Raw genomic sequence first — 25,215 nt, forward strand, 5'->3', positions numbered from 1 at the left:
CCCAGTGGTGGTGTAACTCTACTTTTTTTTTTCTTTAAAACATCTCGACTCTGTCCTTGGATGCAAGATAAAAAGTGTGAAAAAATGAATTACTCAGAAACTGCAAGGCAGTTTCAGGGCTGGGAAAGATCAAAGTCACGAATGTAGAGGAACTTCCTAGGGGAAGGCTTCTAGAAGAGAAATGTGCACTGCAGAGAAGAGAAGTGGCTGGACAGAAAGGCAGGAGCACAGGTGGCCCTGGAGTGGGCAGGGAAGATGGGTGTCCAGAGGCGTGGGGTTCCCTGAGTCTCTCCCTGTGCCCTTCCCAGGGTTCCTGGAATCCTCCATCCAAGGGCATTCCTCTGGGCAAGTATTGCCCTCCCTGGGCACCCTTCTCAAAAACACAAAGCCCTGGGGGAAAGTAGGTCCCTGACAAGAGGTATGGGTGCAGCAGGGGGCAGGGATGGGAGAAGGGTGGCCTTCGAAGGAAGAGAAAAGACTGCAGAAGGGGAAGATGGAAGCCTTTGACTAACTCTACTGTGAGAAGAGCCACCCCTCGTGGGAGTATGATCCATGCAAAGGCTCGGAGGTGGGAGAAGCTGGCGAACATGGGTCAGATGGGATTCCTTACAGGATATAGGGTCAAGGCGGGAAGGCAGCATGGCTCTGAGGCTGGAGCAGACGCTGGGGCTGGTACTGTGGAACCAGCCCACTTTGACGCTTGAGTTAATCTAACTGGACTCCAAAATTGACTAATTCCTCCCACCCCTCTCACTACTAATTCAGCTCCAGAATTAAACCGCACTGATCCCAAGCCAGTCCCCAGACCGCACCTCCCCCCCCCCAAAGGTAATCACTGCATCACGCTTCAAAGCCACTGAGCCAGCTCCTCATGGGGGGCGGTGGGTTTCACTTACCTTGCCTGGCCACCTGCCCAGGGCAGATTGGATGCAGCTGGGGAGGCCCGGCACCTCCTCCTTCCCTCTCCCTTGTCTCTCTCCCTTGAAAATTCTCCTTATCCACTTCCCTTCATGCCTTTTCTGGCTGGACATTGGAAGTGGGGGATAGGGGAGGTGATTCCTCCCAAATCAGGAAAAGAGAGCGCCCACTAAGAAAGTTTGGAGATTATGCCTTTAATCAAAAGGCACAGATCACTTCCCGGCTCGGCCCTGCCCATCCTACCCAGGCCCCCAAAGCCAAAATCTGAGCAGTATGCAAGGGTGGAGCTCAGCACCTCTGAGATGGAGGTCCTATCCACCCCACCCATCGAGTAGGGGCGAAGGCTGGAGGGGCTGGGATGGAGGGGAGGAGTGACCTGGAGATGAGGGGTTAATGGGGAGAGTGTGATGGGGGGAGGGGGGAGAGCACCTTGTGAGGCACAGTGGCCACTCGTGGTACTGTGGTACTGCTGCTTCCTGCTGGGGGCTCTTGGGCAAGTGGCTAAATCACTTTAAGCCTCGGTCTCCTCATCTGTAAAATGGTGGCCTAGAACTTCCTCCACGGAGTTGCAGTGGGGATTAAGGGAAATGATTGGGTGGATCTCTTGGCCCGTTGGGGGTTTCAACACTCATGAAGTCTCATTATCTGCTTTCCGGTTTCTGCTTGAAAGTGGGTTGGGGCCTCCAAGCTGATTTCTCCAATCAGCTGGAGACAGAGGGCATAGAGGGAAAGAGAGCTGAGGTGGGAGTCTAATAGAATGGGATGGCAGGGAGTACTACGGGGGAGCTTGCCTCCTTAGATGGGCAGGGTGAAGGTAGGGTGGTGAGGGGGATAGGGGAGTGGCTAGCCCCTCCCATGTGGATACCTGAAGATGTAGTTTGACCCCCCACTTCCACTCCCAGTTCCACGCAGAACTGCACTGATATCCTCAACCCTTTCACCTTAGTCACTATTGGGCTCAGGAAGCCTTGGGTGGGGGGTATAGTGGGGGAAGTGACCCTCTATATGTGTAGTTATATTATGGGTGCTGGTTCTGGGGGACCCTCCAGGAAAGCTCCTGCCCCTTGGAGCTGCCTCTCTGGCCCCACTTTCTGGCCAACTCCTAAGATCCCTCTCCCTGCATCCCATCCCCATCCTGGTCTGTGACTGCAGGTACTGCAGTTTGGAGGAAAGGGGGGTTGGGAGAGTGTGGGACTTGCCAGGCCAGGGAGAAGTTTTTGAAGAGCGCCCATGTGGGGGCTAGGAGTTAAGACCACTAGGGAGCTAGACGTGGGCAGGCAAAGGCTCTGTGGGGCCTCCACTATTGTTCCCAGGGAAAGGAACCCAAACACCCATATCACTCTCACCTGGAACAGGAATCCCCACTGCTAGTGGTGGAACCGATGCAGGGAGGTTGATGAGGTGGTGGGGGTGGCCGTGGCAGGGGCAGTCGTGGTGGGAGTGACTATGGAGAGGGTGCTGTGGTGGCTGGGGTGACGGTGGTGGTCCCAGAGACAGAATATCCTCATCGGAGCTAGGCTAGCCGTGGTATGGTCAGGCCGAGGTGTCACATTATAAAACAACCCTTCCCGTCCAGTAACTAACACACTAGAAAATCTGCTCCACGTAGGCCATTGCTGTTGTCCACCACTGAATCCCCAGGGCCTAAAACAGAGAGCATGGCATACAGTAGGTGTTCAATAAATGCGTCAAATGAATAAAAGGGGATTGAGTGTCTCCTTGTGATGAACCTCTGTTACCTCTTTTATTTCTCATCATGCCCTTCAGAATGGGAGCTTTTCTTAAATTCTCATTAAGAAAGCTGAGAAGAGGTGAAGCTTCTTCACCTGAGAAGTGAAGAAGCTGAGAGAGGTGAAGTAACCTGCCTGCGACCACACAGGAGGAAGCAGGGGGGAACAGGGCAGGCCTTCCTACCCAGCCCTGAATCCAGGCTGCTGGTTTTTCCTCTGCACACCCCTCTCCCCGCCAGCACTCAGCATTACATCGTGGTCTTGGGCTCAGGCTTAATCATAGAAATACTGCTAATAATAGGAACAATTGCTGTTTGTGATTGTTGGAGTAAGGCTTAAATGATCAAGGCGATGGAAATTATTAATAAGCCAGGCCCAGTCATGGTACTGTGGGTCATATTAAATGGTGTTGAGATGGATAACCTTGGCAATAATAGTAACCAGTCATAAATTAATAACAGGAGTATTTAAATTGATGCCACACCATCGATACCCTTGGTAGTCGGCAGCTTGACGCTGCCGTTAGTACTAATGTTGCCCCTTTCTGCTTTCCACGAATTCCACTGAGGGAAAAGGCAGGTCAGTAAAAGCAGCAGGAGGAGCAGACATCTTAGAGACCGTCTCTGTCCAAGAGAAAAGCCTCAGGGACCGCTGAGTCAATGCTGGCTGTCCAAGCTCTTATACCCAAAGACGGAGACAAGGGTTCATCACCAAGAGTGGGGCTCAAGGCCATTAGATGCTGCCCACCTGTCCCTCCCGGGTCTGTTCCCCAGACTTTGCTAGGTATTTGGGAAAGAAGTTCAGAGGGCGAACTTCGTTTTTCTGTGAATGCATGAATGAACTTCAGCTGATCTAAGAAATCACCTAACAAGTGATAGCAGGCCCTCTTCGCCAGTGCTCTTGATCTCCCCACATTCCTGTGATTTGGGAAGCTGGTGCCATTTTTCCAAAGAAGAAACTGAGGTCTAGGCATGGCCAAATCAGGACGCAGGGGGTGGGTGGGTTCTGTAGACTTGTTCCCCACGCTCTGTCTTCCAGAGCCTGCATATCTGGAGACGGGGAAAGGATGAGGACAGACAGGAAGTGAGCAGCAGAGACTGCTCCCTCAGCACAGCCCCTGGGTGGAGGTTCTTTGATGTGGGCCCGTAGAGCTCTCTAGAGCGTGGTGAGTGTGGTCCTGGGGATAGAAACTGTCTCTGCTTGGAGACTCCCGCCCTCATCCTGCACCTACATAGTACATGGACACATGGAGAGAGAGAGTGTATCTCTCTGTGAGTCTGTCCAACCGCTTATCCTTTTCTTCCATCCTACAGAACTTCAATATTGAACATCTACTATGTACCAGACATTCAGACAAGAAGGCAACGTTCATTAGATGATTAGCTTTTGATCTAATGAAAACGGTTCAGTGAAGTCTATATTGTTAAGGATGCATCTGTGTGTTTGTGTATGGGTGTGTGTGTGTTCATGAATATGTGTGCACGTATGAGAGACTATAAACATACGACGGCCGGTGTTCATGTGACCATACATGTGTGGCATCGTATCCGTGCATGTGGCTGTGTAGATGAGTATGTGCATTTGAATGCTATGTCTCCATGTGCAATGAGAGTGCGTGTGTGTGTGCAGACATGTGGAGATGCATATGCATGTTCGCGGTTTCCCATTCACCAAACGTGTAGAACGTGCAGGTGAACACGTGTGCAAGAGGATGGTGTGGGCTTATGTGAGTGTGGGAACACAAATAGATGTGAGTTCGAGAGTGTATGTGTGTGTATTCCAGTGTTTTGTGTGCACACCTACTTGTGATCCCTTCAAACCCATCACTAGAGAATCTGAATGATGTCGGGGCGGGCCTCTCCTGTATGGCCCCGCAAAGCGCGCGCACAAACACACACGCACAGGCTCGGGCCACCTGCCATCCCTCCCTCCCCCTAGGCCCTTGCACAGAGAACACCGCACTGGGGCGGGCGCGAGATAGGCGTGGCGCGAAGTGGGCACCGCTACTGATAACTGCTGGGGAGGGAGCAGGGGAAGCGAAGCTAGAGGCGGAGGAAGGTGGGTAAGAGAGAGAACCCCGTGAGGGCCACAGCCGGAGAGAAACGCGAGCCACAGTGGGGACGCCCTAGACCCTGGGTAGTTTGCGGGCCACGCGCAATAGCGCGAGCCGGGCACAGGGTACCGGGGCGGAGTGGGTGAGAGGCTCTGAGGCCCAGGACGCGCGGAGAAGCGGCAGCGGGGCGCGCGGGCGCGGCTCTCCGCACACCCTCCTTTCCCCTTGGCTCCCTCCCGGAGGCGGCGGGGCGGGCGGGCGCGGTTCCGGGGGTGGGCGGGCTGGGCGGGGAAGAGGCGGGGCGGCCGCACTGGCTTCACCCAGCCCCTCCCGCCGGCAGTCAGAGCGAGCCGAGGCTCAGCCAGCTCCGGCCGGCAGGCGGGCGCTGGGGCGCAGCGCAACCCTACCGGTCCGCGGAGCGGACTGAGCTGGAACACGCGCGCTGCAGCGGGAGGCGGGCGATGCGGGCAGGTGCCGTCAGCCGCGCCATGGACGGGCCACGCCTGCTGCTGCTGCTCCTGGGGGTGAGTGATAGTCGGAGGGGAGTCCGCTTCCGTCCCACGAATCGGAATCCCGAGGGGATCCGGGAGCCGCCACCCGAGAGAAAGAACAGAGTGTTGGGGTCCCAGATGCTGGAGGTGGGTGGCGGGAGAGGGGCTCCGATGCCGGAGCCTCAGAGGAGCGTCTGGGGTTATCCCAGCGTAGAGGCGTCTCTGGGTTCCAGGCTAGAAATGCGGACAAGACGGGCGCGCAGATGTCTGCTTTCGGGTACTGCGGGAGGATGCGGGAGGAGCTGAGAGGGGCGTCTCAGCAGAGGGTCAGGGCGCTCTTGGCTGCCTGAGTTCTTCCGAAGAGGGCTTAGGAATGACGGGATCTCGAGGGGACTGCAAGGTGGTGGGACCGAAGTGAGGCGAAGGGAAGGGAATGGGACCGGGACTGGAGATGGGAGGGACGAGGGAGCCTGGGGCAGAGAAACGGAGACGCGGGGATGGAACAATGAGGGAAGAGGCTGAAGGGACGAGAGGCAGAGGGGACCGGGCATCGGACAATGGGGACCTGCCAGACAATGGCGGGGAGGGGCGTCGGGGGGAGAGGTTCCGAGAGCGCGAGGGCAGTTGAGGAGGGAGTACGGATGGGTTGGGAGGGCGGAAAAGGGACGATGGTGAAGGCAGTGAAGAGGTGGAAGCAAAAGAAAAGAGGACCGAGAACAGGGTGCGAACCCTAACGCGGTCGGGGTCCCGTCTGCCCGCCGAGGGACATGAAGGAAGATCGGAGACACGGATGCGCAGGAGACATGGGACGTTTCTCCGCCCGGCTCCCGCGCTCTTTCTCGCAGCTTTGCCTAGTCTGCGAATTGCGGCTGGGCAGCCGGGGCGGCGAGGGGGGCGCCCACTTCGCAGGGGCCAGCTCGCTCTCCGGGTTCCCCCACGGCCGGCGGGCTCCAGCGGCGCGCGGGGTCTCGCGGTTTGAAGCCGGGCGGAGGACCAGGAGGTCTGGAGCGGGCGTCGCCCGAGTGGGTCTCGCGGCGGCCCGCGGGGTGCAAAGAGCGCGGCGCTCTAGGCGGGGACCATCGGGGCAGCGTGGTGTCGGGCCGCGTAGACCGCAGGCGGCCCACAGGGGGTGCTGCGGCGCGACAGCTGTGCCACCCCGAGTTGCGTCCGAGCCTAAGACCGCGCACCGTCCCCGCCCCCCCCGCCCCGCCCCCCCCCCCCGAGTTCCGTGAGTGCACCTAGAAGGGTCGGGATCCCGCCTGCGCCCCGCCCGGTTTTGGGTGGACGCCGTCGGGCGAGCGAGATGGGGGCGCCAGGACGCCTTGGATTCTTTGGCCGTGTCCTTTAGCACCAACTCGGCAAAGGACGGCGGGTCCTCGAAGCTTCTGAGTCTTCCCAGTATTCTGACAAGGTTTTCAGGAAATGTGATCTAGTGTGTGGCTATAAACTGAGTGCCCCGGAAGGTCTGGCAGTGAAGGCGGCGTCCTCACTCTCCCCTTGCCATCTTCATCTCTCACCTGAGCATCGCGCCCCGACTTCCCGTTTCACAGAGAAGGAAACTGAGGCTCTAAGGATTGAAACGACTTGGTCAAGATCCCACAAGCAAGTTGGGGCAGAGTCATAAGTAAACGCCCCATCACCTGATTTCCAGCTCAGAACCTTGCACCCCCCACCCCTTAAGGGCAGCTGGCTCCCCAGCCCGGGATAAGAGCTGCGTTTCGGGGTGGGGGGTTGAGGGGGGCCGAGGTTGACACCTCTCTCAAAGTCAGGTCCGCAGTGGAATATAAGGGTGTGGTAGGCAGGGACCCTCTCCGGACGCGGGCCCCATCCTTGAATCTTAGCCCTGGTCCCCTGGAGCTGTCAGTACCTGTGGCTTCGTCCTGGGACTTGGGATTGACTGCGGGCATGGTTGCTGACTAATGCTTCCCGGAGGAACTGCTTCTGGTGCGGGGTGAGGGGGGTACTGGGGCGGCCAGTGGCGTGGATCCAGGAGGGGCGGCTCCGGATCCCGGCAGGAGTGTGGCTCCCAAGTAGAGGAGAGAAGAGGAGGGAGGCAGCTGGGTGTGGAGGGCCTGCGGCCTCGGGAAGTGGAGTCCTGCGCAGAATCCGCCACCTGCAGCCTCGACGCCGGGGCTGCCCTGTGTGAGCCGACAGCGCATTGCCTCCGTCCAGGTTTCTTCCTGGGCCGCGGCGAGAGAGTGCTGAAACCAGAGCGCTTCCCCGCGGCTGGGCTGGCGGGACGCGCCGGTAATGGAGGCACTTTGTCATTCAGACGTCTGTAACCGGAGCCGCCGGGCTGGCTAATGCGCCTAATAGGGATGCAGCTAAGGCAGCAAATGGGCAGGCGGGAGAGGCCGGGCTTGGGGGGGGGGGGGGGCCCACCCGGTTGTAGCAGCCCAGTCGCGCTCACGCTCCTCTTTTCTTCCCGAGGGGGCGTGGATGGGCAGGCGAAAATAATACGATTTGTTGAATACCTACTATGTGCCACGCATGTCCTGAGGACTTTCTCTTGCGTTATGTAATCCCTGTAAAGTCCCAGCAGAGTTACTCCCATCTTACATTGGAGGAAGCTGGACCTCCCAGACTCTTTAGGCAGGAGAACAGTCTCTCCCAGCGAGCGAGTGGTGGGCCCTTGTTGGAACCCAGGAGTTTGGCTCTGAATCCACTCTTCCGTCCTACGCCAGGCTAGCACCTCCCTTCTAGTCATGGCGATGCGTGGCCGTGAATGGCGACCAACTCCGGAAACTGGATCCATGCTCAAGTCCTTGGTACCACAAATTTGGAATCTAATTCCCCTTCTTTCCACCCAGAGCCTCCCTACCTCCCCTCAAATATACATGCAGTATCATCCCAGGTCATTAGCTTGCGGCTCCCACCCCCCACCCCAATCAACACCTCAACACTCATGCCTTCCCTGGATTTCCTTCAACCTCAAAAGACCCTCTAGATATTTGAAAAGCCCCCCAGCACCACTGAAGTGGCTGTGATTCTGCGGAGCTAGGGATCCCTTTGCTGAAGCTGTCTGTTGTGAATGAACAGGTCTCATCACACTGAACCATTCATACAGTATTTCTCAAATACTTTCAACTACTTTGGTGCGTTTTCTATTGTGTTCATTAAAACATTTTTTTAAGATTCTTAAAAGTCAGTTCAAAATGTTAAAATAAATTTAGTAGATTGAAATGCTAGTCATCAGTGAAAGGGAGGGGTAAGGAGTATGGTATGTATGAATTTTTTTCTGCTTTTTTATTTCTTTTTCTGAATTGATGCAAATGTTCTAAGAAATGATCATGATGGTGAATATACAACTATATGATGCTATTGTGAGTTATTGGTTACATAACAAGAACGGAATGATCATATGGTAAGAATGTTTGTGTTTGTATGTGGTTATGTATCATAAATTTTAAAAAAGTCAGTTCATCTAAGGGCATTTCCATCTTAGTTCCTTAAAAAGCCTTGAAAGGCTGAAAAATGGAAAACAGTTGTAAACATTCTTAGAAATTGGATGAAATCGTATCAAATTTTAAATAAGTGTAATAAATACAAATTTTAGGCAAATGTGTCTATCATTTTGGTAAACTGATAATTTTGGATCTGCTTTTGGGGCAGTTGGCCTCTACCCTCGTCACCTCATCCTGCTTCCATAGATTGCTCAGCCTTGGACCCACAGGGGGTTTAGCAGGGGCACACCTGGCTAAGTGACCTCTCCGGGCCTCAGCTTCTCCATCTGTTGGAGGGATGAAGGTTAATTCCTTAAGTCTTTCCCCCTCAGTATCTTGCGCCTCTGGAGCAGTTGTTTGGGGTGACATGCCTCTCTTCTCCATAGGACTGTGCCACCCCCTACCACCCCCACCCCCAGAAGTCAGGGGTTACATCTAATCAGGAGCTCTTAGCAAATAGTTGTTGAGTTGGTTCACTTTAACAACAGCAATTACCCATCTTTCCTTGGTCCCCATGTCCTCTTGAGTTCTTCCTGAAAGGTAAGGCTGTTTTTGATATCTGCGCTGTCCCTTCTCAGTTGGTCTCTTCTCTTTGGGGATGGCTAAATCATCCCCTTTCATTGCCTCTCACCCCCAGTCCACAGCTCATTGTTCCTACAAGACACTTCTTTGATAACTAACATGTATTGATCTCCTACTATATATCAATCATATTTGCATAAAGTATTTCATTTCACTCTCACTGGTAGGTATTACCAACTCAATATTTTTAGGTGAGAAAACTGAGGTTCAGAGAGATTAAGTAGTTTATCCAAAGTAACATACTATTAAATAGCAGATTTAGGATCTTACAAAATAGAAGAAATAAAATAAACCCAGGAAACATGTGACTATTAATCTTGTGGCCTCCAACTCCAAACGCAAGACCTGGGAGAAGAGAGAGGACCACGAGCTGCCACCAGGAGAGCAGGCTTCTGCAGAGGGGTTTGCACAAGGCTGCCATGCCAACAGGACACCCCCACGCCACCCAACAGACCCCTCAGCCATCCGGAACCCAGGTCTCTACCGACCTCAACTAACTGGAAATAACCAAGAGCCACAAAGGAGGCAGGGAAGACCTTGGAGAAGAGAAAAGAGAGCTCCAAAGCACCTTTCCCTATTACTCAATTCATACCTACAGCAACTCTACGAGGCAGGCACTGTAATTATTACCTAACGGTGAGGAAATGGAGGCACGCAGAGGTTCTGAACATGCCCCAGTTCACTCAGTTCATAAGTTATGAGCCAGGATTCAGTGCAATGAAGGTAGTTGAGGATGGAGGCACTATTACAGCTCACTGTTTTTACTTAACCATTGCCCCTTTCTGGTTCAGATCCTATTTACACTCATCTTTGTAACAAGGTTAGTTATATAGTTTCTGGAGATTCAATTAGACCTAAGAAATTAGAGTGGTGGAGGAGGGGCTGATTCAGGTCACACTGGTAGCAGCAAAAATTAACAGCTGATATTTGGACAGGAAGGGATAGGCAGAAAAAGCTGTCTAAAAAGCTGACAGGCGGGTGGTTCAGTGGTAGAATGCTCGCCTTGCATGTGGGAGACCCGGGTTCGATTCCCAGACCATGCCCCCCCCCCAAAAAAAAAAAAAAGCTGACAGGAGGACTCAGATGCAAGTGTGGTAGCTTGGGATAAAGAACACAAGAGCTTCACTGCATTGCAGCCCAGAATAATTGCTGGTGTAATTATGGATTTCCCCCTGAGTCATGGGGAAATCATGAAGGTATGTACCAGAGACTGGAAGGAGACAGGGAAGGGTGCAGCCACCATAGTTAAAATGAAAAACATGAGATGCTTGAAGGAGCAATCCCTTAACTCTTGGGAAACTCAGCTCTCAAAATAAGAGCCAGAGCCATTCCCCTAGAGTTAGTCTAGTTAGTTGAGGCCATAGAGTATTTGCATGATCTTAAATTCCATGCAAATATATGGTGGGTACCTACCATGTCCCAGGCACTGTGTCAGATGTTGGGGTGCCCGCAGGCTCCAGAGGACTCTCTAACAGCCTAATGTGGGAGGGGTGAGGGCAATAGGACCATTTCCCTGAGAAAGTGACATTTACGTATAGCCCTAAGGGATGAAAAGAAATCAGAACAGACCCCTCTGTAATCTCACGTCCTCAGGGAATGCCCACATCTGGGAGCTTTGGGGCTCCTGGTCTGCAGATGTTCCCAGCACCGTGTGCTGCTGCCACCTGGGAGGGGATAATGGTGGCACCCACCTTCCTTCTTCGGGGGTGCCGGGCCTCCTGGCACAGCTCCCCGCATACCTTCAAGGAGTATCCTTCCCCCCACCTCCTCTGTTCCCTCCCAGAAAAATACAAACCCTGGTGGGGCCTTAGGATATTTTAAGGGACTGTAGGGAAGCAAGTAGCTTGGTCAGTGTGGGAGCAGAGGCATACCCCAAATGACCTTGTAAAGCTCCCTTCTGTTTCCACAACCCAAGAGCCCATATTTCCTCTTACCATTAAATGGGGGCTGTATGGTTTAGGGCCAGGAAAGCAGGCTTTGGAGTTTTATTAGACATTATTAGACATTAGGATTTTTTTTTTTAAGAAACAGAAATATAAAGCAGCCTCCAGCAGTCCCTCCCTCTAGGGAACCCAGTGCTAAATCATTCCATCCTTCAGCAAAGATGCTTCAGCGGCAAGAATCTGACTCCCCCTTTCCCCTGGTTCCGGTCTGTTCCCAGTGGCTGTGTGGGGGGCAGGGTGAGAGAGGAGGGCTAGTGGCTGGAAATCAAACCCTGGTGGAGCAGGGCCTCTGAATGGAGAGAGCAGCCACTTCCTCATCACTGATAACAGGCATCCCTTTCTCCCTCTGTTGGTACCAGACTCTTGCCGATTGGCTGGTGCTGTGCCCTGGCCACCACACTGACGCCATCTCTGTTGTGTGGAGAGTCATAGGCTCCAAGAGGGTAGCAGGGCAGGGCAGCACAGGCCAGAACCCTGAGTGCACAGTCAAGATTCAAACCCAAGCCCCCACCCTCTGCCTTCTGCTTTTGGCTTCAGACACTTCCCATTTGATATTTAACCTGGTGATTAGGGACCAGGAGTCGGGCCATGCTGTTTTTTGTGTGAATTAGAAAAAGGCAGCCCTCTGGGCAGATGCAGCCCTGCAGGTGTGCAGTTTAGCAAGTGGAGTATGGGCTGGATTTCATTTCCCAGTCGCCCCCTTGGCTGGGAGCCCTGTGCAAGCGGCAACCTGCCTGACCATTCATGAGATCCTTGCCTGAAGGTTCTCTGTTGGGCCTCAGGCTCCTCCCCGATGTGGTGTATCCTTGGGAATCCAGGAATTGCTGTAAATCCAAGATGAACTTGCAAAAGGTCAGCACCCGAGACTCTGACCTCACGCCCCCTGTAGCCTGTAGGGGGTGCACTGTCCCCCCCCCTTTCTTCCCCGCCAGCTTTGATGTGTCTAATGCCTCTCTGGTGAGCTCATCCTAATCCAGGTGGTTCCAATAGAGGCATTAGAAGGGGGCGCTTGATCCCTCAGAAGACGCCCCTCTCTTTTCTCTCCCCAGTCTGACGCTCTGATCTGCCCCGCCCCCAGGTGTCCCTCAGCAGTGCCAAGGAGGCGTGCTCCACGGGCCTGCACACCCACAGCGGGGAGTGCTGCAAAGCCTGCAACCTGGGCGAGGGTGTGGCCCAGCCCTGCGGAGCCAACCAGACCGTGTGTGAGCCCTGCTTGGACAGTGAGTAGGGGGCTGGGGGGAGGAGGGGAGGGGGGTTGCAGAGGATCACGGCCCGCGGACACCTTACATGTGCTCTGCCTCCTGGAATTTCCCGGGGTCGCCACCGCTGCAGGAGCCCAGAATAGGAGGCACAAAGGCGAAGCTGAAAATGGATGAGGGCTGTGTGCAGAGGGAGGAGAGGGACCCGATGGGGGATCCCCAAGTTGTGCCCCTTCCCAGCCCCCAAGCAGAGAGGTCTTGTAAAGGAGGGTGGCTAGGCAAGGTGTGTGTGTGGGGGGGAGGGGTAGCTGATGCTGAAACTAGCTAAAAATATCTGCACTGCAAAATCAATGGCTGCCACTTACCCTCGGTGTGTTTGCGGGGAGGGGGAGGAGGATGAAATCCTGGCTGCCCTGGAGAGTGACCTTGGGGGACTCTGGAGAGGGTGTGGCAACCCTGCCCCCTAGGCCGACTATTCTCCAGCTTTGACCCAGGAAGCAGCTTTCGTGGCAGCAGCAGGGATGGTATAGAGATCTTTACTATGAGGTGATGTCAGGTTGCAGGAGGACGGGAGGGGTGAGGAGGAGCTGTGGCCGTCAGATTTCATTCATAGGGGAAGCAAACTGTCTTCCGGGGCTGGGAACACGGTGAGTGTGGGCTCCCTGCCCCCATCCTCAGCTGGATCTGAATTCTCTGTGTTTTTGAGTCAGGGGTCTCCATCTCTGCTGGATGCCCCCAGTCCTTACTTTCACTTACGGCCTGCCTTTTACCTGGCACTCAGTGCCCAACTGCAGTGCTGGGCGGGATACATGGTCATTATGCTCTAATCTCATTGGGGACAAAGGTACAGGGCTGACATCTTTCTCATTTCACCTGCCTGCCCAGTCTTCCCTCTTGATCTCCCCACCCCACCCCACCCCACCCCCCCCACACACGCAGCCTGTCTCTCCTTCAGGCAACCCCAACTCCTTGGTTTGCCCAAAGCCAATTTTCTCACCTGTGGCCCCTGTAGCGCCATCCCTCTCCACCCTCAGCAGAAGGACCCCTGGGCTTGGGCAGGGAAGGTGGCTATCCTGCAGGACCTTTGTCACCTTGCCATCTGGCCATTTGCCCTGCCGCAGGCTACAGGACGTCCACCCCAGGGCAGGGTTAGCCAACCAGAGGCTACCCTGGACCCTCCGTAGTCAGCCTTTCTCATTTCTAAGACCCCAGCCCCGGGCCTCCCCTCCTCAGAACCTAAATCTCCTAGAGTAGGACCCCACACTCTTCTTTGCAGGATCCTAGGGTCTGGAGGGGAGACCTGTGGAAGGGGAGAGCGGTGGCAGCAGAGACCTGCTCAGAGGCACACGCACAGCCCTTCCTTCCCCTCCTTCCTCCAGTTGGTTTAACAGGCGCCTTTACAAGCCTGCTTTATGGGAAGGAGACCCCAGTGGACTTTCTCTCCATCCTCAAAATATTTCCACAAGGAAACCCGTTAAGCGCCTGCCTTCATTCTTTGCCAAAAAAGACCACATTTTTCACACCTCCTAAAACTGTCTCTCAGGAGTTTTTTGCTAATTTTCTGTATTTTCCCATGGGCAGGGCTCCCACCTTCCCCTCCACGTGTGATGAGAGGTGACCCTCTGCCTACACCATGCAGACAGATAGGACACTCTTGTTTGAATAGATTGGACATCTTTCTCAGCTGTTTCTGTGTGCAAATCCTTTCTGCTGTCTACATCTATCTCTGCCACTGAAGTTCCCTGTATTTATCACTGCCCAACCCATGGGGTCCAGCCTTTATAGAATCCCTGCTGTGTGTCAAGTGCTTTAAACACTGAATTTCATTTATTCCTCACCACAACCCTCTGAGAGTAGAGATATATTATACCCTATTTTACAGAGAAAGAAAATGAAGCTCAAAGAGCCTAGGTAAAACATTCAAAGTCACACAACTAATAAGTAGTGAAACCAGGTTTTGAAAACAGACTTGCCTTTTCCCTAGGAAGACTGACACAGGGGTCCCTCTGCCAGAACTGACGCAGGAACCTGAGTGTCCCTCCAGGCCCATTTCCCTCTGTCCTCTTTACTCTTTCCCAATTTCTGCCCCTTTCACTTATTTTTTTTTTCCTTGTTTGCTTCCCTTCCCCTCCCCAAGACAACGACCCTGTGCTCCACCCTGTCTCTTAATACCTTTAACGAATGTTGAGACCAGACTCCACAGCAGGCCTCAGTTTCCCTCCAATGGAAACCTTGTCTCTCTCCTTCTATTTCCACATTCTGAGCACTCCTTCCTTCCCCGGTTCGCAGGCTCCTCAATCCATGCTCTCTCTGCCCTTGGAGCAGTGATCTATCCCCTTGAGCTCAGGTGGGCACGTCCTCAGTTCTCCACACTGGGCTGGAAGGGGTGAAGAAGGCCTGGCTCTGTGCCCTCCCCCTCCCTGCACACACGCCCTGCCTCCTCTCCGGGTTCTGAAGCTCACATCCATTAATTAAGAGAACATGAGTCAAGAATGAGCTTGGAAATCTCCCCTTCATGCCAGTTGAAAGGGCAGAGGACTATATATACAAGTCGTTCTTGCTTTCTAGCTTCAATCCCTCCTACTGTACCTGAACTTTCTTGCCTGGAGTCCCATCCCCACCCTCCAGGGTGAAGCTCTGCAGTAGCTTAGGGTAGCACCATGGGTGGGAATTGTGTTGTCTAACCCTAGTTACTCCATTCAAGCCACACCTGAGCCCCCACCTGTACACGGAGGGGGGCTGTTGGGGGGGTGGATGATAGAGGGCTGTTGAGGTGGGGAGGCTCGCTGGTGGAAGGCGGGCGATGCCTGGGCTGGGTTCACAGCCCAGCTCTGGCCAGCCAGGAGGGCTGGGTGGGAACCACGCTCAGATTATTCCTTAATCATGCTGGGAACAAGGGTGCAGTGCTGGAAACTCTCTAAGGGAATTTGCCAGGAAATTTACTGGCCCCAGCTGGGCTACTCCACAGAGCCTCAGGGCTGGTACTTCCCAGGCCAGGAGGGTAGAGTTCCCGAGCTTTCACAGTCCCAGAATCAGGGACCCTGGGAGGTGGATGGGGGCGGGGGGGGGGGGGGGTGGCGGTCCACGAAGGAGCTGAGACTGAAAGAGGAGCTCAGCACCCTGGCGGCGGCGGAGGGAGGAGCGCAGCCTCAGCAGGGGCTTGCCCGCGGGGTGGCAGTGCCCAACGGGCGGGTGGCTGAATTCTGGGCCTGCTACCCCCCTGCTGTCCCTCGGCCCTCAGGCGTGACTTTCTCGGACGTGGTGAGCGCCACCGAGCCGTGCAAGCCGTGCACCGAGTGCGTGGGCCTGCAGAGCATGTCGGCGCCCTGCGTGGAGGCGGACGACGCCGTGTGCCGCTGCGCCTACGGCTACTACCAGGACGAGACCACCGGTCGCTGCGAGGCGTGTCGCGTGTGCGAGGCAGGCTCGGGCCTCGTGTTCTCGTGCCAGGACAAGCAGAACACCGTGTGCGAGGAGTGTCCCGATGGCACGTACTCCGACGAGGCCAACCACGTGGACCCGTGCCTGCCCTGCACGGTGTGCGAGGACACGGAGCGCCAGCTGCGCGAGTGCACGCGCTGGGCAGACGCCGAGTGCGAGGGTGAGCGCCGCTGAAGGGCGGGGCCGCGGGCTGGAGGCGTGAGCGGGGGCGCCCCCGGGGGTGGGGAAGCGCCCCTCCCGGTGACCCGGAGCCAGTGGGGCACCCTCCCCGAACCCACTCTGTTCCCAGGTAACCGAGGGAGGAGGTGGTTCCCCATCCTTTTGTGACCCAAGGACTCGATACCGTTTTTCCATCTTTACGCTGCTGGGAAAGCCGTTACCCCGGTTGCAGCTACTGCACTCCTGTTCCAGGGCTTTATTCCTCCTTGGCCGCCAGTGGCGAGTGGATGGGCAGGAGAGAAGCAGCTCCAAGGAGGCTGCCCTGCCTGGGGTATTTCTGGCTAAAGCAAAGAGGAGGCAGCTTGCTGAACCAGAAAAGGTGCTCCAGGACCTCCAGGAGTTGGTACCCTTTGGCGCTAAGACTTGGTCTAGGCCCCTGGTGCTTTGTGGCTCTGCGAGTTCCCTGTTGGCTGGGACCTGGGCTGGAGCCCATCTGAGTGATGCTACGGACGCCACTCCTGTCCCGGACCTGTTTCCTCACTGGTCCTGAGGTCCCCAGGGTTGTTGTGAGTTAGGGGAGATGGCTGGCCTGCTTCAAAGTGCAGTATCTGGGGAAGGGTCGACAGTTATCGTGACAATTTAATGAAGGATGAGGTTGGATGCAGGGACCCCTAAGAGGTAGGTGGCAGGAAAGGCTTTGGGGCGGAGGAAGAAGGGAGGGGAGCAGCAGGGCCGGGGCTGGGAAGCCTGAGAATGAAGCAGGGTATGAACGGGGGGCTCTCAGGTCCTGTGTGGAAGGGGGAATGCGTTGTGCCCACCTAAGCCAGAACCCCTTAGGAGATGGTGGGAGAAGGAAGCTCCGTGGGAGCCCTGTGCCAGGGCAGAATTATTTTGGTTTCTGGTTGGTAATGTCTGTTTCAGGGAGGGAGGTAGGCCTTCCCACTGCAGGGAATGGTTGGCAACGCCTTCCCTTTCTGTCTGTCACCCTGTGGCTGTGTGCCTATTTGACTATTTCACTTTGGGGACCTAACCTTAGGGTGCCCTCAGTCTGAGCAGACAGCACAGCCCATCCTGCAGGGAGCTCCAGTCTAACGAGGGAGGCCATGGTCCCAGCACTTTGTTCCCAGCTGAAGGAGGATACAGCCACAAATTTGGGGAACCCCTATTGTGATGGAAGTAGCACAGGCCTTGCCTTCAATCAGCCCCCAGGTGGATGGAGGAAATACATCCCCAGCCCTTGGGGAGCCTCCAGTCTGGCAGGGGCTCCGACACACACATGCCTTCCTGCTGACATCCCGAGATCCCTGGTTTAGGGTGCTCCTGATGGAGAGGGCTGTAGGGCTGAGCTGAGGCCAGGTGTGTGTGTGAGGTTTCCCACGCGGGAGGGTGGGGGGACAGAGTGTGCTGGTTCCGGTGGCAATTGCCCTGGGCTGGGAGATAGGCCAGCAGTACGAGGCGCCAGGCAGAACAGGGAAGGGGTTTCGCAGCCAGCAGCAGGCCAGCAGCCCTGTTCCTCATCCTTGGGCAAGTCCAGACGAGTAGGTAGGGGGACTTAGTTAGGGGCGCGGTTAGGGCAAAGAAGGGCGGTGGCTGGGGAAGGGACTGGATCTGCTTTTTGGGGCGTTCACAGACTCTTCCCAGATGCCACCCTATTTTCCCAGCCACCCTGAGGGGTGTGTTTATCCTTGCCTCTCTTCCCCTTTCAGCTCCAGCCTCTGAAGGGTTAAATGTCAGCTTGGGGGCAGATGGACCATTTCAGGAAATGGAATTTGATCCTTGGTTCAGTTGCCTGCACCACACACCCCCATACCATACTTTCCTGCTTATACATTTCCAGTGTCAACGTGGTGACTCACCTACCCATTGAGGAGAAGGGCTACCCCCTTACCCCAGTGAAATGTGGGTTGGGGGGGTGGGTAACCCGGTCCCTCCTTCCACTCCCAAGTCTGACAGCTCCCTTTCCGGAAATGCCTGTCAGGACCAGCCAGGGCTCAGTGGGCTGGAAGGCTGGTGGACAGGGCCACATCTGGCTCCCATCCTCCTGCCCCCCTGCCCCATCAGAGGGGATTGGAGAGCTGAGGAGAAAGGGTCCTGGACAGCTCTGTCTTCAGCCTCGCTCACCTCATACTGCCCTCCCTCAGCCCTTCCCCACTGCTCACTAATGTGGATGGCCCGGTCCCCTCCCTCCACAGCCCCCACTTCTGCCTCTGGGCTAGGGTACATCTGAGCTGAACTGTAACTTCAGTCTCTGGACTCAGGCTGCCCCCTCAGCTTACCTCACCCCCTAGCAGGGCCAGAGGAGACCCTCACCTGCCCAACCCCCTTTCTGGGCTGCCAAAAGCCAGGGCTGTGTCTCCTCTACTTCCTGCCCCACTCCGTCACCTCCTCCCAGGACTGAGGTGGGGGGGTGGCAGACAGCAGCCCCCTCCCCACTACCTGCCAGATGGATTACAGAGTCACATCTGGAGGCCATACCCCTTAGAAGGCTCCTAAAATGGGGGCCTTGGAAGTGTCTCCATTGAGCCAAGGAGGCCCAGAAGAGTGGTGGGCAACTTCAGCTCCAGCTTGGGTGGGCAGACTGCAAGCTGGGGAGCAAGGTGCCCTCTTCTTTACCCTGTTGGCATGTCCTGGCTCCTTTCCCTCCCTGCTCCAGGCGTGGGAAGCGAGGATGGATGGGGTGGGCAACTTTGCCCAGGCAGGTGCCCCCAGGCCTTCCGAAGCCCACAACCCCTGGCACTGCTCCTGGCTGGATGGAAAATGGAAAATCCCACCCACTGGTGCCAGGAGGTGCTGGCTCCCTGGCCAGGGAGGCTAGCCACGCCCAGCTGGCATGAGAGGGGGCCGAGGTGGGTGGCAGGGCACAGGCTCCTTCCCCCGAGGCAGTCAGCAGTAGCTGCTTTGTGGGCGCTTCCTCCACCTGAAGTCCGCTCCCTGCCCACCGAGGGTTCTGAGCAGCCTGGGGGTGGGGACTCAGCAGGGCAGGAAACAGGAAACAGAGGCTGGGCACTGTGTAGGGACTGGCTGGAGGGAAGCAACCCAGCTGGGCACCCACCCCACCCAAACCTAGAGCCTGGAGCATCAGAGACACGAAGGGAGGGATGTGCCAGCTCTGGGGAGGTAGTGTGGGGGCAGGTACCTCTCTGACCAGACCTGAGTGTCCCCCATCCTTCCTTACGACAAGGCGGTCTGCAGTTATCTGGAGCAAACTGCAGCCTGAGAGGGTGTGACTTCCCCAGAGTCCGTCATGATTCTTCCCTGTGGCATAGTCTCCCTTCTTCGTGTGTCTGCCATGATGCCAGGCATCTGGTTACCCAGGGGAGGCCGAAGAGAATTCTAGGACCACAACCACACCCGGGATGGAAGGGAGCTTAGAGGCCAACTCTGAATATTCCAGTGCTATCGATGGGGAAGTTGAGGCCCAAAGAGAAGGAACTGCTCAAGCAAGACAGTGACAGGGGACCCCAGTCCCCCAAACTCTGTCCACCATCATGGCATCAAGCACCCAGAGCCAGGGATGGGGGCTCAGGAAGAAGTGCTGGAATGGGTCAGAGCATAAAGCAGGGGGTAGGGGGACCTGAGGGGTGGAGAGGGACCTCACTTCTGCTGCTCTTTCTCCCAGAGATCCCTGGCCGTTGGATAACGCGGGCCACGCCCCCGGAGGGCTCGGACAGCCCAGCACCCAGCACCCAGGAGCCCGACGGACCTCCAGAGATAGAGCTCGTAGCCAGCACAGTGGCAGATGTGGTGACCACAGTCATGGGCAGCTCCCAACCCGTGGTGACCCGAGGAACCACGGACAACCTCATCCCTGTCTACTGCTCCATCTTGGCCGCTGTGGTTGTGGGTCTTGTGGCCTATATCGCCTTCAAGAGGTGAGACCGAGGGACCAGGGACAGAGAGGGGACTTTCCCTCTCAAGGAGGGCTGCGCCCTGAAAGCACACACACCCTCTTAACTCAACCCCAAACCAAGCTCACCTCGCTCACCATCAGCTTAGGGTGTGTCCGGTCAGCAGGAGGTGAGGGAAAGCGGTCCCCCCATCCTGCCCAGGGTCCAGCACCTCTCCACCCCCATGCTGCTCCTCTCCCTGCACCCCCCAGCTGTACCCCCAGAGAGCCTTCTCCACCAGCTGCCTGGGACTTCATCCCCTGAACCCCACTCACCCACACCTTACCTGTGTCACACATGAGGTCCTATGGTACACACACCCAGGAACCCAGGACGTGCAAGAATTTCCAGAAGGGGGGGTTACATCTTTAAATGCATTTTTATTCTTTTTAAAAAATCATCAAAGTAACACATGCATGTGGGGAAAATGGAAACAAGACCAACGTCAGTAAAGCATACAGTAAAGTCCCTTTTCACCTCCCCAACTCCCACTCCTTCCTCACTGGAGACTGTTCGGAATAGATCGTTCCCAATTATTTTCTGTGCATTTTCAAACACACACATATAAATTTTTTATAGTTATACATAAACACACAGGGATTTTTTTTTTTAAACATCTGTGGGATCCTGCTATACATATTCTACAACTCACTTTTTTTCACTTAATCTCCCTTGGGAGAATTTTCCTCAGGACATATAGATTATCTGATTATCTGTAGCCACTCATTCAATAATATGGATGGCCCATAATTTATTTAACCAGTCCCCTATTGATGGACGTTTGCTTTGTGCTCAGTTTTTGCTACTGCTTCTAATAGCAGAGGAAATCCTTATATATCCATGCACATCTCTGCACACATATGGAAGTATTTTAGAAGGGAGATTGCTAGAAGTGGAATTCCTAGGAAGTCATTTATTTGCCCACTATTCGTTCCATGAACATTTATTGACCGCCTTCTGTGTGCACCAAGCCCCGAGAGCCCCCTCTGCCCTCAGGGAGCTTTCAGCCTAGGCTGGGGGCAGATGGTGCCCCGGCCCCATCGGCCTGCGCAGCCCCCTGACCCCTGAGTCTGGGCTTGTCCTCCGGCTCCAGATGGAACAGCTGCAAGCAAAACAAGCAAGGAGCCCACAGCCGGCCGGTGAACCAGACACCCCCACCCGAGGGGGAGAAGCTCCACAGTGACAGCGGCATCTCTGTGGACAGCCAGAGCCTGCATGACCAGCAGCCCCACACGCAGACGGCCGCAGGCCAGGGTGAGGAGCAAGGGCGGGTGGGGAGTTGAGTCAGGGAAAACTGAAGGGACTACAGTTAGACTGTAGGAAGGACTGCCAGAGGAGCTGGCTCAGGGTGGGCTCTGGGGAAGGATGGGAGAGGCAGGCTTCCCGATGGAATGACTTAAGATGTGGAGGCTTTTACAAGTCGGAGCGACCAGACTCATCAAGCTAATTGTCCCCCCTGGGGCTAATTACTCCCCCAAAGTGCCTGCAATTAGCCTCCAGCCCTGGACTTCTGGGGAACAAGTAGTTAATTATGTAGCCTAATTACTGGCCCATAGCCCGGCTCCAGGACACTTGCTACACGAGAGTCTGGGATTGAGAAGTTCTGTCTCCTCCCCTGAGGTTTAATTGCTGGGGGACAGTGGGTCATGTAGAGAGTGCTGGAGCTCTGAGCAAGGAGGGGACAGGGAGTCAGCATCCCCCAGGCCCCTGCACAGCCCTGCCCAAGCTGTCATCTTGGCCATCCCTCTGCCTCTAGGCCTCAGGCCTTCCCCAGATCCGGAGAAGTGCCTCGGCCTCGGTGGGTCTTGCCCCAGACCCCCAGCCCTGGGGGAAGGTCCAGTGAGCGGGGAGGGGGCCCAGGTGGGAAGAGCCTGACCCCCACTGGGTTTCCGGCAGCCCTCAAGGGTGACGGAGGCCTGTACAGCAGCTTGCCCCCGGCCAAGCGGGAGGAGGTGGAGAAGCTGCTCAACGGCTCTGCGGGGGACACCTGGCGGCACCTGGCGGGGGAGCTGGGCTACCAGCCCGAGCACATAGACTCCTTCACCCACGAGGCCTGCCCGGCCCGCGCCCTGCTGGCCAGCTGGGCCGCCCAGGACAGCGCGACGCTCGACGCCCTCCTGGCCGCCCTGCGTCGCATCCAGCGGGCCGACATCGTTGAGAGCCTGTGCAGCGAGTCCACGGCCACGTCCCCCGTGTGAGCCCGCCCGGCAGCCCCCACCCTGCCCTCACGCTCCGACAACTGCCGCTCCAGCCACCCCCCGTGGAGCCCACCCCCCGGGCAGGCCGGCCGAGCCGAGCTCCTCTGGGCCGGGCTCCAGAGCCCAGGCCCCCAGACCGCAGCCCCCGCTGCTTCCCTGAGGCCCCGTCCCTTTGGGTCGCACTCCCTCTTGGGGACAGCGCGGCCCTGCTGTCTCCCCCCACCCGCCCCCGCCTCCCCCCTTCTTCCCGCATCCCCAGGTGGGCCGGCCCCCTCCTAGCTTACCAGCTGTCATAACTGGGGGTCTGACACCCGGGATGGTGTTGGGGGGCAAGGCCCCGGGGACTCGGAGGGAAGAGCTGAGGCACCAGAGCCATCGACTCACCACTGTGAACTTGGGGAAAGAGGGCGCATTACAGCGCCCGGAAGCCCTGGGCCCCTTCTCCCCCGCCCCTCTGGCCTGAGAGGAGGATGGGAGCTGGAAGGGAATTTTGAAATCTAGCTCCCACCCTCCCTCCACCTTTGCCTTACTAGGACAGGGAGGCCCAGAAAGGCAGTGCTCACCCAAAGCCCCCCCACCCCGGCTGTACGGAGGCCAAGGGTGGGCTGGCACCCTCCTCTCTGAACGAGGGGCTGAAACCTCAGGTTTGTTTGAGGGCTGGGGGCGGGGGCCAGGCGACACCCCGGAAGTGTCCCAATGTCTGAAGCCAAGTCTGCTCCGCCCTCCACCATCTCCGGACCTGTCTGGCCCCGTGGGCATGGGATGCTTTGCCCAGTGGGACTAGTGGAAGGGGTGCTGCCTCCCTCTGCCTGTCCCTGCCCCAGCATGTGGGTGTGGCATCCGTGCCAGAGAAAGACTGGTGTTGCCCCCAGGGCCAACACAGGCAGCATCTTCCCCTAGAATCATCCCTGGGAGTCAGTGATCAAGGGGGCCCCACCCCCAACCCCTGCAACACACACATATGTGGGATGAGAAATCTTGCCTTCCTCTGGGGCTGAGGCCGGATCCTGCCCAGGGCAGCTGCCAGAGAAGCACGGAGGGAACTGAGCTCTGTGTGCCGTCTCTCCTCGCCCCCGGGTCTGGCGGGCCAAGGACTGCTGGGGCTTGAGCTGGCTTCGGTCTTCCAAGGGCCGGCACGCGGAGGCATGCCTTCCCCCCAGCCCGGCCTCCCCTTCCCCGCAAGCAGTCTGGCTGGACCCGAAGGCTCATTCCAGCTGAGATGAAGCAAAGTGGACAAGGGCAGGAACGCAGCCAGGGGGGCCTGAGTGAGGCTGTATCTGCCCGGGGTCTCTCCAGAGTCTAGAGGGCCCCACAAAGGCTGATGTTTCCCTAGCTTGGTGCCAGAAGGAGCCTCGAGGCCCGCTCTCCCTCCTGGGCCAGCTTGGCTCGGTTTGAGGTTGGAAGGAGTGTGCCCCTCCCCCTACTTAGCATGAATGAGCCCGGGGCAAGGAGTGTGCTGACAGCCGTCCTCTCCCCTCCCCAGCCCTGCATAAGGGACTAGAAGCATTGTATGTAGATGGCTTTCTTCGACCTCAGTCTGTGGCAGGACGTGGAGGAAACTCACCTGCTGGCCCCTCACCTGTGGACCCAGGGAGTGGGACAGTGTCTGAGTGTATTTATTTTCCTCCCCAGTGGTTGGGGAGGATGGGAAGGGGGTTGGAGGGGGCGGGTTTGCAAGTATGTTTTAGCATGTGTTTGGTTCTGGGGTCTCTTCTGCCTCCCTTCGGGTTGAGATGGAACCCTTTGGCCCTCCAGCTGAGGGGGCGGCAAGCTCCAGACCCCTTGTCACCCTCCCTGACACGTCCCAGTTGCATCCTGTGTAATCATTTCTTGGGTCCTCCTGAAACCTACACATAAAACATAAATGATGACCATTAAATAGCAAAGAAAGAAAAATAATGCAAAGAGATTTTCTGAAAATACATGTGATGTGAGTTGGGGGGGGTGTCTGCGTGTGGAAGGGACCCAGGAATAATTTCCAACTCAGTGAATTCCTGTCTTATTTTCTCCCCACAAAATTCGGAAGTCTTAACAGAAATCCAGCAAGTTCACACGTGCAGCCATAGAGTTAAAAAATTTCAGCGAGATGGAAAAAGGAGTGGGGGCCCTTTGCCCCCAGATCGCGGAGAAGGAAAGTGAAAATGGCCATGCAGGAAATGGGCCAGCTGTGAACTTGACCAGATGTCAGAAGGAAAACTGACCACAGGGCACCAGGGGCTTGCTAGGAGGTCCAGGTCGTAACCTCTCGGCACCCAGCCACCCACATGGCTTGGGAGACACACACACACACAGATACACACACACACACACAGTGGATCTGGCTCCAGATGGCCCAGCAAGAGGCTGCTTTCCCAGGCAGGTCCTAACGGGGCTCTTGCCAGCCTTGCTGTGAGCCCTGCCTGACCCAGGCCTGGGAGCTCTTCAGAGCAGTAGTTTCCCCCCACCCCAAGCCTGTGTCCTTCTCTGCGTCTGGCCGAGCTGGGTCAGAGCTGCACAGTCCCTGCTGGTTGTTTGGCCAGATCCTCTGGTGGGTTGGCTTGTGGCCCTCGGAGAAGGCAGGGGAGGCTTGCTCTTCCCAGAAAGAACAGCCAACAAGCCTTCCTGACCTCAGGATCCAGGGAGAGGGGCCAGGCAGGCCCCAGCCAAGAGTCAGGCACTGAGTGGAAGGAGGGTCTTTGTCTTCCCTGCTTGTGAGGGTTGTGAGGAGGGGTGGGGGGTAGAGGGGGAGTGGCAGGAAGACTGGGCCAGGAGGGTGGGGAGCGTTTCAGAGTAGGTCGGAAATGATCCTGGCACTTGGGGTTCCCCCTCTCCAGTCTGAGACTTGGGGATACCCCTAATCTGATGGGGGAGGCACAATTCCTAAAGGGAGCCTCCATTCTGATGGGGGAAATAGTCTGTGTCCCGAGGGAACCTCTGATGGAGGAGAGCCCGACAGTGTCTTGAGGGAATAAGGGAGAGAGTCCTTACCTTCAGAAAGCTTTCATTCCTTGGAGCGCCCAGCAGACAGGCCCACTACGAAGCTCAGTAATACAGGAGTCGGGGGTCTCAACCTGGCCCCGACCCTGGCAGGGCTCAGAGAAGGGGCATCTAAGCTGGGACCCTGAGGGATATGGAACTGACAAATGGGGCAGGAAGACTGTTCCTGCAGAGGAATCAGCCTGAGCAAAGGCC

The 25,215-nt window shown here is 56.4% G+C and overlaps 1 protein-coding gene across 1 annotated transcript; it reads left to right on the forward strand.

Moving 5' to 3' along the window:
• The first annotated feature begins 5,061 nt into the window (after positions 1-5,061).
• Positions 5,062-22,277, forward strand: NGFR (nerve growth factor receptor). Its single transcript, XM_077164704.1, has 6 exons — positions 5,062-5,225; positions 12,239-12,380; positions 15,601-15,960; positions 19,579-19,831; positions 20,940-21,100; positions 21,743-22,277. The coding sequence occupies exons 1-6, from the start codon at positions 5,163-5,165 to the stop codon at positions 22,042-22,044; spliced, it is 1,281 nt and encodes a 426-aa protein (XP_077020819.1). The 5' UTR covers positions 5,062-5,162; the 3' UTR covers positions 22,045-22,277.
• The last annotated feature ends 2,938 nt before the right edge of the window (positions 22,278-25,215 follow it).

Source organism: Tamandua tetradactyla, chromosome 6, assembly GCF_023851605.1.
Source record: "Tamandua tetradactyla isolate mTamTet1 chromosome 6, mTamTet1.pri, whole genome shotgun sequence".
Taxonomy (NCBI): Eukaryota; Metazoa; Chordata; class Mammalia; order Pilosa; family Myrmecophagidae; genus Tamandua; species Tamandua tetradactyla.

What these genes read in the sequence shown, in the direction of transcription:
- NGFR (XM_077164704.1), top strand. Translation starts at nt 5,163, where the DNA reads ATGCGGGCAGGTGCCGTCAGCCGCGCCATGGACGGGCCACGCCTGCTG. An exon ending in GTGTGAGCCCTGCTTGGACA is followed by an intron (nt 12,381 to 15,600) that starts GTGAGTAGGGGG and finishes CTCGGCCCTCAG; the next exon opens with GCGTGACTTTCTCGGACGTG. An exon ending in GGCAGACGCCGAGTGCGAGG is followed by an intron (nt 15,961 to 19,578) that starts GTGAGCGCCGCT and finishes TCTTTCTCCCAG; the next exon opens with AGATCCCTGGCCGTTGGATA.